The sequence below is a fragment of the Marmota marmota genome, unplaced genomic scaffold, assembly GCF_001458135.2.
Source record: "Marmota marmota marmota unplaced genomic scaffold, marMar, whole genome shotgun sequence".
Taxonomy (NCBI): domain Eukaryota; kingdom Metazoa; phylum Chordata; class Mammalia; order Rodentia; family Sciuridae; genus Marmota; species Marmota marmota.
The window spans coordinates 44,220,702-44,238,415 of record NW_026000229.1 but is presented as its reverse complement, the minus strand read 5'-3'; the positions used below and the strand labels follow the sequence as shown (position 1 = coordinate 44,238,415).

Genomic DNA, 17,714 nt, shown 5'->3' with positions numbered 1-17,714 from the left:
GGCCAGACCTGCCCAGGTTAGACAGTGAGAACGTAGGAATGGCAGAAATGCAGAGCTAGAGGACCATATGTTACAAAGTAGTGGTTGTCTACATTTTTGGATTCAGTGACTCATCACTATTAGAATTTTGGAAGTATTGTAGACACCTGTTATTTCTGTTCGCCCAGCAGCTCTCATCCCTTCTGTTGGTAATAGCACCTCAGTGTCCTTGGCGTTGTGTAGTCTTCTGGCAATACATGCAGTTTTATATGAACTGCCATTCAGGACAGGAACATGACTAGGCAAATCACACTCACTCCCCCCAGAATTTGAATCTTGAGTTGAGTGAGACAAGGGTAGAAAACTCTTCAAGGTGATTCATGCAATGGGGATAGCCAAAGGTTGTCTATTTGGTCTCTGTGCCCTGATGGTAGGCTTTGCTGGGGTCTTAGTCAGCCTTCCACTAGGTTTTGATAATGACCAGTGTCCTGGTAATAAGGTCTTTTATTTTAGCCAGAGTCAGTCCCTATTCCTTAAAGAATTAAAGAATCATACTGATGTCCAAGGTAGGTGTGTGTGTGTGTGTGTGTGTGTGTGTGTATTTATATCATTTTTTATTCTTACCAGCAATGCACAATGATTGCAAATTTTTAAAAAATTTTAAAATTGTTGATGAACCTTTATTTTATTTATTTGTTTATATGTGGTGCTAAGATTTTTAACCCAGTACCTCATACATGCTAGGCAAGTGCTCTGCCACTGAGCTACAACCCTAGCCCCCAAGGTATATTTGAATGAATCAAAATATTAAGGACCCACTCATCATTCGCACATAATTGCTAGAGTGTGATGTTATTTTATAATATTTATAAGAACATCCAAGTTATTATACCACTTACTTTATCATCCTTTGGCAGCTTACATCTTCATAGGACAAAGTTCTCTAAAACCAACACCTATTTCTTTTCTCTCTGGCTTGAAGTTTTACCATACCCTTCACCTCTTCCTTGAAGTGGTCAATTCTTTTTCCCAGCATCCCCTCAGCTCAAGGCTCTGTCCAATTGAATGTGTACTTAATTTTCCCAAAGATGGGTTTTATATTATCAAAACTGACAGCCTTCTAGGAAGGGTTAGGTTTTCTTTGAAAACTACTGCCACAAATACAAGTCCCAGGGGACAAATCTTATGTTCCCTGCTCAGGCAGTTTTGGAGTTCTTCATTTACAATTCACCCGCAAATGAAGACAGTATGCCCCATAACACATATCTTAACTGGGAAGGAAGTACAACAAGCCAAAATTGAGAATATTTTGCCAAAAAAGATAAACACACTTCCATGGCCTAATGAACATTAGTGAAGAATTCTGAAAGATGGGGCTGGAGTTGTGGCTCAGCGGTAGAGAGTGCTCACCTAGCACGTGCGAGGCCCTGGGTTTGATTCTCAGCACCACATACAATAAAATAAAGGTATTGTGTCCAACTACAACTAAAAAATAAATATTAAAAAAAAAGAATTCTGAAAGAAATGAAAAGTTGCTTTTTCAGGCTCATCCCAAAGTTCTAGCATCCCTTCATGAGGCAAAGAGCAAGTCCAACCTCTCATATAAGGGACCCCAACCGTTCTGCCATCACAACTGAGGCCCCATCAGAGTTCAGCTGAGTGTTATTTATGTTTTTTTTTTTTTTTAAATTTTTATTTATTTTTATTGTTTAATTTTTTTCGGCAGACGCAACATCTTTGTGTGTATGTGGTGCTGAGGATCGAACCCGGGCCGCACGCATACCAGGCAAGCGCGCTACCGCTTGAGCCACATCCCCAGCCCATTTTATGTTGTTTTGATGGGTGATGCAATTAAAAATTTACAGGTCTAGTTCACAGAGAACAAAGACTTTGTCAAAAAACTCATTAATAAGTTAATTGCATCATTTGTCAGGGTGATTCTCTCCATGCCTCAGGTGACATTTATTTATGGATGTATCTATTTCTTATAATAAACCACTCCCCCCAAAAAAAGCCCAGGATTTAATGATATGGTATTTAATCAGATATGGCTGGATTAAACCTTGTGCCTGTTGTGACTGGCAGCATCAAAGGAAATGATGAGCAGTATTGGCAGGAGGGAAAGAGGGGATACTGAAATGTCTTGCTATATTCTGAAAGAAAAATACTGGCTACTGGACAAAATATAGAACCCGTGTAGAGAGGACTGTGGACTCACTTCATTGTGTTGATAGGTTTGGGATCAAAATTGCCATCTGCATCCACCGAAACTTGTTTCTCCAATGTGGCTGTGATTCTGGTATCAAGATAGTCTGGTGGCAAGGCCCCAGCAATAGCACTGAGACAAGGCAGGGCCATTCGGAAAAGATCTGGGTCATATTTCTGCAAGGAAAAACAGAGACCACCTTAGTAGATAAACTGCCAGGCAGGACCATTCACTTATCAAGGGAAAAGAAAAATTGCACGCATTTGTCCAGATTGACCAAAATACAGAACACATAACTCCTGCAGTACTTTCTGGTGAAAACTGACATTCTTGGAGGACAAGATGACCATCTATAAAGCCCTGAAGCCACCATGTACTTTAAATTGAGAAATAGTTAGATATTTATTTATAGATGCATCTATAGATATTTCAAGAATATCTAAGCTGGACATAGTGGTGCACAACTGTTGCAGACACTTGAGAGACTGAAGCAGCAGGAGGATCTCAGTTCCAGGCCAGCCTTAGCCGAAAAAAAAAAAAAAAAAAGGTCTGGGGGTTTATCTTGGTAGTAGAACACCCCTTGGTTCAACTCCTTGTACAAAAAACAAAACAAATCCCAAGACTATCTAAAGGTTAACACAGTTCTCATGAGGACAGAAAAATCTATAAACTTGTTCACCAAGAATGGCTATAGAAACTATCCTAATCTAAGACAGGAGAGGGCACAGTCAGCTTTGCCAGGCTCTGTGGCAGCTGATGTGGGTCATATGTGAATATCATCAGCAGTCCACTCAATGTCAAGTCCATTCTCTCCTGAACCAGTCAAGAATGAATTCTTATGAAATAATAAGGACTTAGAAGTGGCTTTTGATCTGTTCATACATGAACCAAAGGAATCCATCCAGAAGCAAAGAAAATTAATTTACCCACAGGTGGACAAGCTATATGCTCCATCTAGACTTCTCTACAAAAACCAGATCTACTCATTTTCTACTTTTAAAGTGGGTGACCTCACAATTCTAAATACATTGGGAAGTGGAGCAAGGTCTGAGAATCATTCGTATTTCAATCAGACTGACCCATGAGGCTTGGCACTGAGTCTCTGAGTTCCCACTCAACTTCCTTCTCACATGAGTGTCTGTGAAGCCCTCCCCAGAATGCTTCCAGGTCTCCTGAACATCCCATGGCCCAACACTAGGGAAAACGTCAGGGTTTTTCCTTTTGACTTGGTCTTGGTGAAGGCTGTTGATCAGGAGCCACACCAGGTCAGAAGGAAAAGAATGGGAGGTAAGTCATCAAGACTGGAACTAAAATTATATATATATATATAAAATTTACTCTTGTGGTTGCTCTCCATTCTATTAGCTTTGTGAGTCTAGCCAGTTTTTTGACCTCTTAGACTTTTTTCCATCCTGTAAAATGAGGATTGTGGTAGTTCCTATTTCAGAGAATCAGGGTAAGGATGATTGTGGAATACATGTGAAGTACTTAGCACAATTCTAAGCTGGTAAAGCTAACTAGATGCTAGTTACTACTATTTCTGGGTGCCTGGGTCATTGAGGTCCTCTCTTTTTGTTCAGGAAGCACTGCCATTACCTTGTGGGAAAGGGAGTCAAAAATCCCCCAGAAGAGCTTCTCTGTGAGGTGCAGTTCTTCCTCCACAGCCAGCCCGTAGCTCCCCCATCCTGAAGGCAGACAGTAATACTTCCAGCACTGCTCATAGTGATTCGTCAGAAGCTGGGAGGTTGAGAACAGGATTGCACCAGTGGGGTGGGGTAGAGCAAATCCACAGGCATCAAAAACATGCAGGGGAGAATAAAATTGTATGCAGAGATCATGAGAATGAAACCAACATTGGAAACAGCGGGGCTGTCTACAAAGAGGCCCTTGAAATCCCGCTGGGAAAGGTCTGCTCTCGTGCCTAATGAGCTCTAGCCTGTGCCAATCTGCCTGATTAATTCTCATGCCTCCTAATGTGCCCCTAGCAGTTACTAGAAAAGGGAGAGGAACCGTTTCTACTTCAAGTGAGAAAACATTGCCTTCTGAAAACAGTTACTGTGCTTTTCCAGCCAGTCAGGTTTGGTAAGAGCTTCTCAAGACCTTTGCTTATAATTCTGGAAGATCCTGGAGGATATGCTGGTATGGGGAGGGGACAGTGGACAGAAATTTATAGGTCTAAAAATTTCCTCTGCATTCATTCCTACTGGTGGTTTCTGTGCCTTTCCCCACCCTCCAGCGGCCCAGGGATGCTATTGCACTTTCACATCTGGCCAGTAGGGGACAGAACACTAGTACTGACTCCTTCCCAGCCTCTTCCCCACACCTGGGTGTGAGATCTAAACATGAGCTTATTGAGTGGATCAATGCCTCTTAGGAGCTAACATCCAGCTGCTAACAGAGCCCTGGAGAGGAAACAATGCTAAGTTAAGCTGTGCCAACCATGGTTTTCAGTTAAAATACTTTAGGGGATTAAAACAGGACTGTTAGGGTTAGAGAGAATTAGCTTTAGAGGACTGGGGAATCTCTGCAGTCATACAAAATGTATGCCTGGCATGGAGATAGGATTGAAATAAAAATTTCAGGGAATTCTGGTTATCCCAATAAAATCCTTCCTGAAATCCTTGCTTAGGCTATTTCTGAAAAGAAGGAAAAGTTCTATTAAGATCATTAGGCAGGGTTTTCAGGTGTGGCTGTTTACTGCTGACACTTTTGGACGGACAAGTATGGTAGAGTCTTGGCATGAAAGACAAAAACACTGCTCTCCTGGGTGGGCGGCTGATTCTGGCACCACTCAGGCCCAGATGCTCCTGGTGCTATGATAAAATAGTTTAAAGAAAATCAGGAATGAGTCAACGAATAACAAGATGGCTCTGGGCTCTTTTCATCGATAAAGAAATAGGAAAAAAAAAGTAAATAAAAAAAAACATTTGTTACAAAGGAAAAAAGCACAAAACGAGTATGCAAAAGGGACATTTCAGTTCCTTTAAATGAAAAAACACAGGGACGGTCAAAGCTTTTTGAAAATGAAAATATTCTGAAAAACCAACCAGGTCAGGAAAACACAAAATCCACATCCCCTTAGCAACCATGCTAAAAAATAGGTAGCCAGTAGAAAGCAATTAAAGAAAATTGGAATAGTTAATGAACATAACAAATCTACTCTCTTGATCCTGAACATTCAGGAAAGGGGTTTGATTTTGTGGATTGCATACTATTAGCTAACCAGCCACTTGAAGGTATAAAACCCATATTTGTGTGTACCTTGCTCCCCCCCCATTGTGATGACATCATGACATATGGATAAACTTCCAGAGCCATGAACTGCACTTAGAGGTATTTACCTTAAGAGGCATTTTGCAGTATTCATTGAGTTGTGGCACATCAAACACCAGCCGCCGCAGGAGCTGCTGCAGCATGGAAGGCCTCAAGTGACTGCGGCAAGGAGGAAGAAAACAGGAAGACAGGACAAAATAAAACAAATCAGGAAGCAGCAGCACCAAAGAAGCACTCCACGGTAAGCACGCATTAGGGCTTAGCCTCAAAATAATCAGCCCCTAAATACAAGAACTTGGGTAAAGAACAGTGGATGACAAAGTCCTTTAAAAATTGAGTACAGTTAACGTGCAGAAAGAGGGACTTGTGCTAATGAATTGGGATACCTAAGGTTAAATTTCAGTCTCCATGTGACGGTTATTCTATGCAGTGACTATGAGCAAAGAACTTAAGAGAAGGAAGGCGCAGTTGATCTCACAGCCCTTTGAATTCTGTAAGGGGAGAAGCTAGAGCTGACCAAGCTGCACAGGTGGAATCTGAGGCCACCTACTGGTGTGACTTGAAAGAGACTTCAGGTCTCCTGGTTACAAACTGATCCAGGCAATTTTGAGGCTTTGTTCTCAAAACAGCTCCTTAAAAGGCAAATAGTAGTTAATTAAAGAATAATGTATCAAATTACAGAGTTCATGGCTGTGGTATTTGGACAAGTAAATTCTGAGGTAGACAAAGGAGAAATAAGCAACATTGATCAGCTTTTATTTTTTAGGTTGCTGACACTTAAAACCCAGTGGAACCTAAGGATTTTTTCCAGAAAAGGTGCATGTATGCATGTGTACACACATTTGCGCTCATGTGTGGGCGCGCATGCACACACAAACACACACAAATTTGCTATGTGAGATCAATTCATGAGTCTCTGGATTCCTTCCTGCAATACCTAAGGAGCTATGGAGACAGGGCTAATAACTTTGATGTTAAGGGAATGTCCTGAGGGAAGAAATCCTTCAAGTACCTACAACAAGGTGGAAAACAAAACTATATTTGTTTCCCTACCTCTCTTAGAGCTGGCCCTGTGATCAAAGCCCTGGGATGAGAATACCTACCTCCAAGTATGCAGCCCTGTTTCTAGTGATTATAAGGTAAAATTATTCTGTTTCACATTATCGTTCAAATATTGAGCAATTAGCACCTAAGATTGACTAAGTAGAATAAAACCAAGAACATAATCTATCTGTAGCCCTACTGATTCCTGACTTATTAAGAATAAACAATAAAAGGCAAGTTAAGTATCAGTTTGCCTGCTTTATCTAGAGCTCATGTGGGAATAAGAGAATTGTGCCAGACCCTAAGTGTAGAGTAATAGGGCTGGTGAGCTGTAGTTTTTGTTTGATGCAAAAAAAAAAAAAAAAAAGAAATTCTCCCACAAATCTGGTTTCTTTGAAAATATCTGCATTCAAATGAGTCACCTCAACATGGCACTGTAACAAAGAGCCAGCAGTGCTGGGAAGCGGGGCTTCTTGCTTGATGAGGTTCCTAAGACGCTTCAGATCTATATCTGAAGCTCTCCATGCAGAACTGGTACTGACAGGACTATTTCTTCTTGTGAAAACTCATTATTTAGTCACTTTGCCACCATAAACAAGGAATGGGCCATTATTCTTCCTTTTGAAATGGCAAAGTGGAAAACCTAGTATCCTATGATTCCTAGAGGTTTATCAGTATATCCGTGTGTCTACCAAGCTATGTGTCTCTTGCAAGACCCAAAAATATTGCAAATAACTCAATTCTCTATCAGTTGCTATGGTAATCTTGGAATGGATGAGATAATCAGAGTATAGGATCTGATTTTAGAAGGGGATCTCAGGGAGAAACCCCCTTTTGAAGCTTGGGCCTAAGCCACCTTCCCACCCTCCACTCCCCACCCAGGGAAATAGTACTGTGTAGAGACCCAGTTCATTCTCAGAGATAGCGGAAGACTGTGGGCTTTAGAAGAAACAAAAGCAGTAGATATAGTTTAATCTTAATAAAGCATCTTAAATATAGAGACCATTGCTATATTTGAAACATGTGAGACTGCCCTTCTGAAAAATATTTTAAGCTTTATTTTTAGGGTGGTTTAAGATTTACAGAAAAATTAAGAGAAAGATGCAGAGAGTTCCTACATTTTCCTTCCCCCCACATGCATAGCCTCTTTCATTATCAGCACCCACCCCACAAGCATGGGACATTTGTTACAGTTGATGAACCCATATTAACATGTCACTATTGTCCAAGCCCATAGTTTATACTGGGATGCACGCTTGGTGTTACAAATTCTATGGGTTTGGACAAAAGCATAATGACATCTCTCTATCAACTTAGTACTGCACAGAGTATTTTCCCTACCTTGAAAGTCCTCTGTGCTCAGTCTATTCATAACTTTCTTACAACCTCTGGAAACTACTGATCTTTTTAGGATCTCCATAGTTTTTTGTTTTTTCTTCCTCCAGAATGTCATCATATGGTTGAAATCTTATAGTATGTAGCCTTTTCAGATTGGCTTCTTTCACTTAAGTAATATGCACTGAAGGTTCCTCCCTGTCTTTTCAGGCTTGATAGTTCATTTCTAGTAATTGTAAGGTAAAATTTACTCAATGTTTTATATTATCGTTCAGATAATGAGCAATTAGCACTTAAGAAGTAATGATATTCAATTATCTGCATTGTTATAGTTTATCTTTCCATTCATCTACTCAAGGACTTCTTGGTTGCTTCCCAGTTTTGGCAATTGTGAATAAAACTGCTGTGAATATCCATGTACAGGTTTTTGTATGACAGAAATTTTCATTTTCTTTGGGTAAGTACCAAGGAGCATGATGACTGGATTATATTCTAAGAAACTGCCAAAATATCTTCCAAGAAGCTGTGCCATTTTGTATTCTCATCAGCAATGAATGAGAGTCCCATTTGCTCCATCATCTCCCCAGCAAATGTGTCGCCAGTGTTCGGCGACATATTCTAATAGGTGTACTGTGGTATCTCATTGAGATTGTCTCAGTTGCTGTCCTAAGAGAACTGAAGAATTGTTTGTTCTGGATAGCCTTAGCCTCTAATGGATGGTCATATTTCCTGTGATTAGGGAAACAACTCATTCAGCAAGAATCGGGACTATGCTGTGCTGGTCCCTAAAGGGGAAGCCAGTTGATTCCCTCTCCCGGGCAACAGAGAGTGATTCTCAACCTTGGCTGAATACTAGAATCACTTGGGGAGCTTAGAAAGCTAGAATCCTAGAATCCATCCCCAAATACTTTGATTTTGGGGGGCTGGGTATGACTTAGATGCTAGGATATTTATTTAGTAACCCATCAGGTGACTGTAATATGCAGTGGGGAGGAAAACCACTGGCTTAAAAACAGATGGTGGTCCTAGACCATGCTGCTGAGACCGGCTATTGAAAGACCTCCTTTTCCTTTGCTCCGACCAGACTCGATGTAGAGTCTGAGAACCCAAGACACTTGGGGTGACCACCCTTAGTTTTTGCTTGGCTCTGATGCCCTCTACAGTGGTAAAAACTACTGCCCTTAATTTCCCAATGTGACTTGAGACTCTTTGCTCCAAGTCTTAGGAGGCCTGGAGGTAGCTCACTTTGATTCACTTAGTCTGGCCTTTGTGTCAAGCCTTCATCTTTAGAGGATGGAAAAACCTGCTCTACTTGAGAACTAAACAATTAGTTCATAATCTGAGTGCTTCAGGCTCAAAAGACAGTCTCCTCTCTTGGTCCATTGCCCCATGAGCTAAAGCCTGAGCTGTGTCCTCCACTTCTCCATAGTGAAAGATGAACTTCAAGGGAGAGTCTGTGGCAAATAGAGGTACCAAGCACATTGTAGGAGGAGATGTCTGGGGGATGGCTGGAGGATCAGGAAGGCTTGGCAGCTTCCTCAGGCTGTGTCACCAGTTTTTAGATTACACAATTAAATGCAGTTGGCATGGATACATATACAGAAGTGAAAAACACAGGAGAGGGTACTCACTTGCAAATGGCAAGCAAACATTCTTCTATGGTATCCCTCTGTGCTTTGGTGAGGGATCGTCCCTTGGAAAGCCTGTATATGGTCTGCAGTGTGGAATCAATCAGAGAGGTGTAGTGCTCTGTCCCGGCAAAGAGAGGGGCGCATCTTGTAAGGAGTGGGAGCACAGCGGAGCATATATACCTGTTCAGTGCCAGCGCCGACTCTGTGGTGCTGAGGGACACCTAGGGAAGGGGATCACATGCTTGTTAATCTCTGGAGAACAGCAGAGCTTACCCTGTGCACTGCCCTCCTGTGCTGCAGGTGGAGAAAGCATGTTTCCCGGCTGCAGAGTGAACATTCTACCTGGTCACATACCTATTTTTCTTTTACATTTAAAATGAAATAAGAATAATTTAAAAATCCCAGAAGAGTAAAGATCAAAAGTTGGCTGGATCTCAAATGATGCTCTAAACATCCGTTTCCATCAAAGAAGAATTTTAAACTCTTATTAAAATCAACAGATGACAAACAGTTTAACCCAACGTCCTTGAGGCTTGCAGGCCCAACTTCTAGGCTACAACATTATTATTTCTAACTTTAGTTCTCTTGTCTCAATTTATGGGGATTTGCATTATCCTCTTATGATTGGAAGGTTAGTGAATGGTTGGTTATAAGCCAGGCAGCCTCCCAAATTGACCAGTTTGGTGAACTTTACAAAGAGAATGTGAAACTCTGACCAACATCATTTAACTTGTAAGCATTGTGAGCTGTTCACCACCTGATAAATGACATATTCATCACTTCAGGGAGCCTTAACCCTGCACAAGAAAAAGTATAAAAAAGGAATAGAAATCTAGGGCTTTCTCTAAGATTCTGGCAAAATTCTTGCTTACAATGTTCTCTTTTGTTCATTCAGATGGACAGGCTGAATTCAAGGAAAACCCATTTAGTGACACTAAATATAGCGAAAGCATGATTAACTCCCATCTTTGAAAACTGCAGAACTTCAAAAGAGACCTTGAGATTCGCAGAGATAAAATATTATCATTATTCCCTGTGATTATTACAGCCACTATATTTGTAACACATTTTCTGTAACTTACGATTTGAAAAGCTGTTTTCTTTGAACTTTACACAATTCTGGGTGTTCCTATTAATTATCACAAGTTTGTCTTCCTGAAGCTTTTGGCAATCATGCTGGAAAATAAAGCTCATCTTTCCCATTTATCATTTTCATAGACAGAGTTGTTAGAATGAGGAAGTCAGAGCAGAGCTTTGATTCCAACGGCTTAAAAGCTTTCAAATGAGAATGCATGGACTTTGTGTTGGGGAGTTGATTTGATATAAAACCTTTTTTTGTTGCAGATGGTGCTTGGAAAAGCATGTGATCGAATACCAGATGCTAGAACAGCATTTGCTGTTTACTTGGTCTATAAAAAATTAAATGCTTTGATCGGGAACCTCAGGGAGGCCTCACAAGCTAAAAAAAAAAAAAAGTATTTTTTTAAATCAAGAAACTCAAAAGTTCAAAACAAAAACAGTAGTGGATACATTGTTTTTACTCTCCAAATGGTTCATAGTCCCCGACACCTTATGGACACATCATTTCTCATGTCCATGCCACATATAGATCTCCAGGCCTGAGTGGAGCTCCTGCCGTCTTCCATCACTTGGGTAGACCATTCAAGGGGAATCCACCTCAGTATCTGCCGCTGACCACCCACTACAAAAACACATTTCTATCTCTGTTGGACATCATGTGGAGCCTTTGAGAAAACTTATAATTGATGAAAAACAACCTTAAACTAGCAAGATGTTTTTCAGAATTAAGCTGCTCTAGGTTGCTTTTTCTCCTTGGACCCAGGACTCCTGGCACACTGTTTTTCTATGAGGTTCTGATATTTGGCAGCTGGCATCTCCGTCTTTTTACTCCCGGGGTCTCCTGTTACTGTTGAATTGCTTTCCTACGCCTTGGTTTCCAAACATGCATTTGCCCTGGGCCTCTTGTACTGACCTTTGCCACATTGCTGGCTTTCCACCTATTCTACTTGATGGTCAGTATGCTAAACCATGAGAGTGGAAAGGGCATTTCCAGCCGAGAAGGAAAAGTCAGGCTTTTCCATCAGTAATAGAGCCATGTTTTCAACCAAGGTGATTTTATCCCCCAAGGATGTTTGATGATGTATGAAATTATTTTTTTTGCAGGGGTGGGAGAAGGGATTGGAGTGGTATTGGTATCTAGCGGGTAGAGACCAGGGATACTGCTAAACATACAATGAGCAGGATAACCCCATACAGAAAATGGTGCCAAGGTTGAGGAACTGTAATTGAGTTTTTTCTTACCCTTTAAAGCAGACTACAATGTAATGAGTGACAGGTAGAAAATATTTGGTTGTAAGTCTAATGTTTCTAATTTGCAATAAGGGGGAAAAATTAAATTTTTTTTTCTTATTTTAGCAACTTACTGTATCTAGAGAGGCAGAGGCTCTTAAGTCGGGTAAAAATCCAACCTCCAGCAAGTGGAGCAGAAAAATTTGATCCTTAATGCCATAAACACGGTCCAGGAACAGCACCATGGGTGCCTTGTGGTCAGGGCAGAAGTTGGCTGCCATATCAGGCTCACTGACTGACCCATCTGAAAGACAGAAAATGTCATTTTTGTTTTTCTATCTTACCCTCAAAAGGCAACATAGAACTTGTTCTAGTAAATAACAGGATTTTGGGAGGAAAAAACCACAATGCTGTGCTGGAGCCAGCTTACACTGGATTGGGAGAGCCAGTTGTTAAAGTTCCAGGAACTCCCTGAGCCAGTTCCTAAACATGGATGGCCATTATTAAGCAGGTGGTATATGTGCACTATGGAGTTTTACACAAGCATGATAAAGAACAAAATTGTGACATTTGTAGGAAAATGGATGGAACTGGAGAACATCATATTAAGTGAAATAAGCCAGACTCAGAAAGTCAAGGGTTGAATATTTTCTCTTATGTCTGGAAGACAGAGATAAAAAAGGGGTAAAAAAGAGATTTTCATGAGGAAAAACACTAAAAGAAAGGAGACTAGTAGAGAATGGGGATCAAGGGAGGAGGAGGGGAGGAAAAGGGAAGGTACTGAGCAACGAAACTGATTATATAATGTGCGAATATGAATATGTCACAATGAACCCCATTATTTTGTATAATTATGATGTACCAAATAAAAATTTTTCTAAAAAATAAAAACTAACAAGTCAATTATATTATAAAAGGTAACAAATACTCATAACTAATTACTTCCCAATTCTTTTCCTACAAACTATCCTTTGGAGATTGTTTAGTATTGATTGTGTCTGTTTGCTGGGAATACAATATTGTGTTGTGCCCACCCTCTTCCCTGGGTGGGCAGGAGGGAAGGGTGCAGCTGCTGGTCCTCCTGCCCTGAGCACCGATCACCTCCAGCTCAGGCCTGAATGGCTGCTGAGACTGACATGATGTCTTGCACATGCTTGGTGTTTTAAAGAACATTATTTTGTAAGTGTTTGGGCTGGGATGTAGCTCAGTGGCAAAGTGCTTGCCTTGTATTTGCAAAGCCCTGGGTTCAATCCCCAGTTTAAAAAACAAAAACAAAAACATTTTGTGCTCAAAAACCCCTTCTTGGGTAACACTGAATTCAACACTTTTTTTCTTTACCACATGTTTTCTCAGAGGCTTTATAATCTCACCATGCTTCAATAGGTTACAAAAGTGTGATGTATTCTACAGAACTTTCCAGGCTTATTTGGCCCTAAGCCCTTATTAATATGTATGTCTATTAACATCTCCAACAAAAATGTTCCATGAAACATCAGTTTGGGAATCATTGCAATGGTCAGTCATGTTATCTTTACAGTTTCTCCATCTGCCAGGAAAGCAGGTGAAGTGACTCAGAAACAAAATACTTTTATGAGAGTTGTGCAAAGGTGACTGATGTCAAATATTCCACGTAGCATTTTGGGGGAAGAAACCTTTTTATGATCCTCGGCTGTGAGGGTATTCAGGACTGTGGCAGAATACAGCCTGTACATTGTCCATTGCCTGTTGCCTTGATCATCTGGGGCACAGAGACAAGGAAGAAGGAAGGCCATGGTGTGAGTTTCCACTTGCCCCATTCCACCAAACTTCTTCAGAGAGTCAGTGTGTTTGGAGGATGGTGAGGTTTGTCTATCCCTGTGGGACATAGGTTCGGTTGCTTTGATACAGAGAGGAGCCAGCTGAAGTCTAGAGGAGAAAACTCCTCATCACCAGAAAAAGAGCAAGGCGTGTTCCCTGGGCAGCCTGTACTGCAAGTTGGCCATGAGGACATTGTACTGGGGATGGATTCCTGCTGCTGCTGGAAGACTGGCAGGTCTAGCCTGCCTACGTCCCTACCTTTGTTCAGGGAGGGCAGTTTCAGGGGGATGCTGATGATCCCAACTAGGTCCTCTGTGGGGACCAGGGAGCGCAGAATGGACCGGATCCGGATGGCTTCCCCTTTTCCTGTCTGGATGAGCTGTAATGTAGGTTTAGAAAAAGAGATTAGATAGATGAAGTTCCTACACCTCCACTCCACCCCACCTCCACACTTCCAGCAATAACATGGGTCTATTTAAGAGAACAGGTACACTTCTATGTTCCTCTAATTGCTATAGACACTCGTGGCCACAGGAAAAAGAGAGAAGCCTGCTCCTGATTTTCAAGAAGAGGGGCTATTGAATAACTGATGAAGGAGGCCACTTGAGTCCTTTGCTGTGGTTGAAATGGTCATGTAGTTAAAGTGTCAATCAAATATCAGCAGTAAATGTACAGCATGCAGGTGGCTTCTTAATGTGATAGCCCCACAGGGGCCTCTCATGGGCATGACATGAAAGGTGTCAATGTGATCACAATGCCAGACCCCAGCATTCTAGTAAATGCAGAGATGGCTTATGAATCTCAATTTCCTAAAGCCTGATTAATGCTGGGGTGGGGGGTGGGCAAGAAAGGTATAGAGAATGTCAGAGAACTTGAGGGCCTCAGTGGAGTTATCCCAGGGTGGATAACCTGATCCATAAAGACACCAATGGGCCAGGCAGCATGCACACAGTGGGCATGCATGTCCTCCTGCTATGTGGTCTTTGGAGTGGGGCAGTGAATTGTGAGGAGCTCAGGTTCAGATCCGCACCATGTGCACTGATGGCTTGCTAGGTTCTGAAGCTCCATGGTCCCAGGGAAGGGACCTCCCTTTCCTGTGGATAGAGGCAAGGCTGTCATTATTGACAGCATCTTTCCTCCTCCTGACAGAGCAGAGGCCACTGAGGGGGTGTGAAAAGATGTGTGTACACATGTAAGGTGCTGGGACAGAGGCAGGCAGGTAGGAACTCTTTCCTGACTGGCTGTGGTGGCTTAGCTTTCCCAGGCTGCCTTCCTGAGAGGCAAGCCGACTTGCTTCTGAAAGGGAAGAGAGGTGATCAGGAAAACTAGAGTTTAAACACACAGGGTGTTTGACACTCTCCTTCCAAGACTGCAGAACACCCTGCTGCTTCCCTCGCTCCCTCCAAGCTTTCTTTATTTGTTTAAAGGCACAAAAATGGAAAGACAGGTCTATGTGGGTAAAGCCGATTTATCATCACAGGAACTGGAATTCCAAGAATTCCATGCAGCCTTCTTCACCAAGATTTAGATTTTATTTTCATATGAAAAGCAATTATTTCCTCCCTCACTGATGATGTGAATCTTTATACAAAATAAAGCCAACTCTCTCATCCCTCAGCAGGGGTGCAAATAGAAAAGGACACAGCTTTTAGATCAAAACTGGAAGTCCAAGAAAATATTTTATAAACTGAACCACCTTTGTGTGCGTATGTGCAAAGATCTATCTTGGATAAATAATCAGACAGGCACTCTGGGAAGAGACTGCTTTCTTTGGATCAAATGCCATAGTCATCAAGAAAAGAGAATTTTATACACTGAGTGTCCTTTTGGTACTTGCGAGGCCATTCATGATAACCATGATCAGGAATCAAGTTGGTCTCATTTTGACCAAATGGAGGCGCATGAGGAACATAATTTTGGAAGGCTTTTGAAATAAAGTTGGTAGTAGATATGCCCAACTAGTGCCACAGGGAAACCACTCCCTTGGATATCTGCCCAGGAGTCCTTCCAATAGAAACCTGCACAATCAGGTATTTGAGATAGAAACAACTTTGATGCTACTCAAAGGAACATAGAGAAAGGCATGATAGCAAATGCCAAACACAGAGGAGGGAACTAAGTTCAGGAAACCTCCAGTGTTCTCTACTGAGGCTTCTCAGAGTTGCTTTCTAGGGACTCTGTCACTTACATGCATTTCAGGAGCACAGCGGCCCAGCAGATCTATAAGAGCCGAATAAAATGACATAATTGCATTGCCCATATGCACGATCTCTTCTTCCTCCTCCTCCTCGTCCGGGCTGTAAAGAGAATCGACATGGGGAGGTGTGAGGTTACCTGGCAGGTGCTGCCATGTATTAGACTGAGCTGCTTGATATGGAAACACACACTCTGCTCAACTTTCCCTTGGAACCTGTCATATCTTCACAAGTTGATATTGTTTATTCATTAAGCTCAAAGGACCTAAATACTTGCCCACAGCATTCCTAGGAGTCCATGAACTTTAAGGCACAAGTTCAGATGCTGCCCACCATTCATTTCCTCTTCCTCCTTGCATATATGCAAAGTCCCATTGGCCAGGGAGTCAGGAGGGCTAAGTCCATGTCCTTCTGTGCTAACAAGCAACATGACTGTGGGCCTCAGTTTCCCCTTATGTAACACGAGGAAGTGGGATAGGCACATATTTTGGGTTCTTTATAGTCTACCAGGTCACCTACCAGAACTGATGACAAAGAAAAAAGCCAACTGCCTGGAGAAAGTTACCTCTGCTGGGTTACACCCATCTGTAGGTTCTGGGGTCTAATCTAGAGGCTGTGACAAAGAAAGGGAAGTGATCATAAGACTTGACAGGGGACAGTGACAAGGTGATCAGATAATCTACCCACTGTACCCTTCACCTTTCAATGCCAAGGTTGTTAATTGTATGACTTTTCATAATCTGCGGTGCCTCCGACCAAGGAATCAAATAGAAACACTTTTCTGAGTAGTCCTCATCCTTCCAGAAGAGGGAGAAGAAGGCACTGCTTTTAAAAGTGACAGGTGAGACGTTGCAGGTCAAAGTACTGAAGGAAGTGCGCTGGATTAGACAATGATTGACACCTTGATCCAGGCCTTTCAGCCTCCACACAGCTTCATCTAGAGGTGAGGCTGGAGGGAGGGGCAGTGGAGGCCAGAAGGGGCTGCTGCCTTGGGGATGTGCCCATTGAGGCCAGTGGAGTCAGTATAGAAGGTAAAGACACTCCACTAGGCTTGCTGGAAGAGTCAAGACGATTAAGCACTTGACAAAGGGATTTTAAATCTTTTAACAATGACTGTAAAAAAAAAAAACTATGCATTTTCTACAGGGGCAAGTTTTTGATACTGTTTTAATCACCTGGGTGTTCACAGTGTTTGAGAGCTCACCCACCATATCCTGAAGAAGGCAACTGCTTTCACTTACACGTCTCTCTTGTATCCCTGAGAGGGGAGGTCAAGGGCCGGATTCTCAGAGATCTTGATGGCGCCCTGCATGGCTGCCAACAGGCCGTTTCCTCCTTCACCCCGCAGGGCTGGGCCAAAGCACTCTGGGCGTCTGATGAGCAGCTTAACCACCACACTGGCGTTCTCTTCCACACTCTCACCTAAGGAAGAGAGGCACCGTTTCCTTCTCACTGGGAAGGGCACCCCAGAAGTCATTCCCAGTCGAGGAGCTGGCTGAGCAGTACATGTCATTCAGCTCGTTTCCGAGTCTTAAGTCTATGAGGAAATACTGACGAGGTCAATATCTATTTGAAGATCAGAAAGATCTGTTTATGATAGCATAGAATTTTCCTCTTCAGCTCAGGATTTGGAACCACTGAGATCATTTCACTATATTTAGATCTCAGAAGGCTAGTAATATATTACTGAGTCTACTAACGATTCAATCACGAGTGACTCAGAAAAAATAGCTTTACATCTTTATTAACTCCACAAGGAGATATCAATTTGCTTCCTTCCTTGAAAGGAGATAAGGTGACAACTCAAGCTGGTATGCCTCAATTAAACTCTAGGGAGGTGATATGTTAGCTTGTGACACTATTACTGTCATAGAGTCTAATGTGTACCCTAGAACAGCCAGGTTTGTATAGATGGGCTTGAGGGCATTTCTGAAATCATCTATC

At 42.1% G+C, this 17,714-nt stretch overlaps 1 protein-coding gene across 1 annotated transcript in view; it reads right to left on the bottom strand.

Moving 5' to 3' along the window:
• Ryr3 (ryanodine receptor 3) overlaps window positions 1-17,714 on the bottom strand; it is a 356,005-nt gene that overhangs the window by 102,460 nt on the left and 235,831 nt on the right. The window contains exons 44-51 of the mRNA XM_015480130.2: window positions 17,012-17,192; window positions 15,764-15,872; window positions 13,834-13,954; window positions 11,913-12,082; window positions 9,469-9,689; window positions 5,527-5,617; window positions 3,782-3,922; window positions 2,198-2,361 (exon numbers count right to left, since the gene is read on the bottom strand). Of these exons, the coding sequence (XP_015335616.2) occupies window positions 2,198-2,361; window positions 3,782-3,922; window positions 5,527-5,617; window positions 9,469-9,689; window positions 11,913-12,082; window positions 13,834-13,954; window positions 15,764-15,872; window positions 17,012-17,192 (1,198 nt within the window). The remainder of the gene's footprint in view (window positions 1-2,197; window positions 2,362-3,781; window positions 3,923-5,526; window positions 5,618-9,468; window positions 9,690-11,912; window positions 12,083-13,833; window positions 13,955-15,763; window positions 15,873-17,011; window positions 17,193-17,714) is intronic.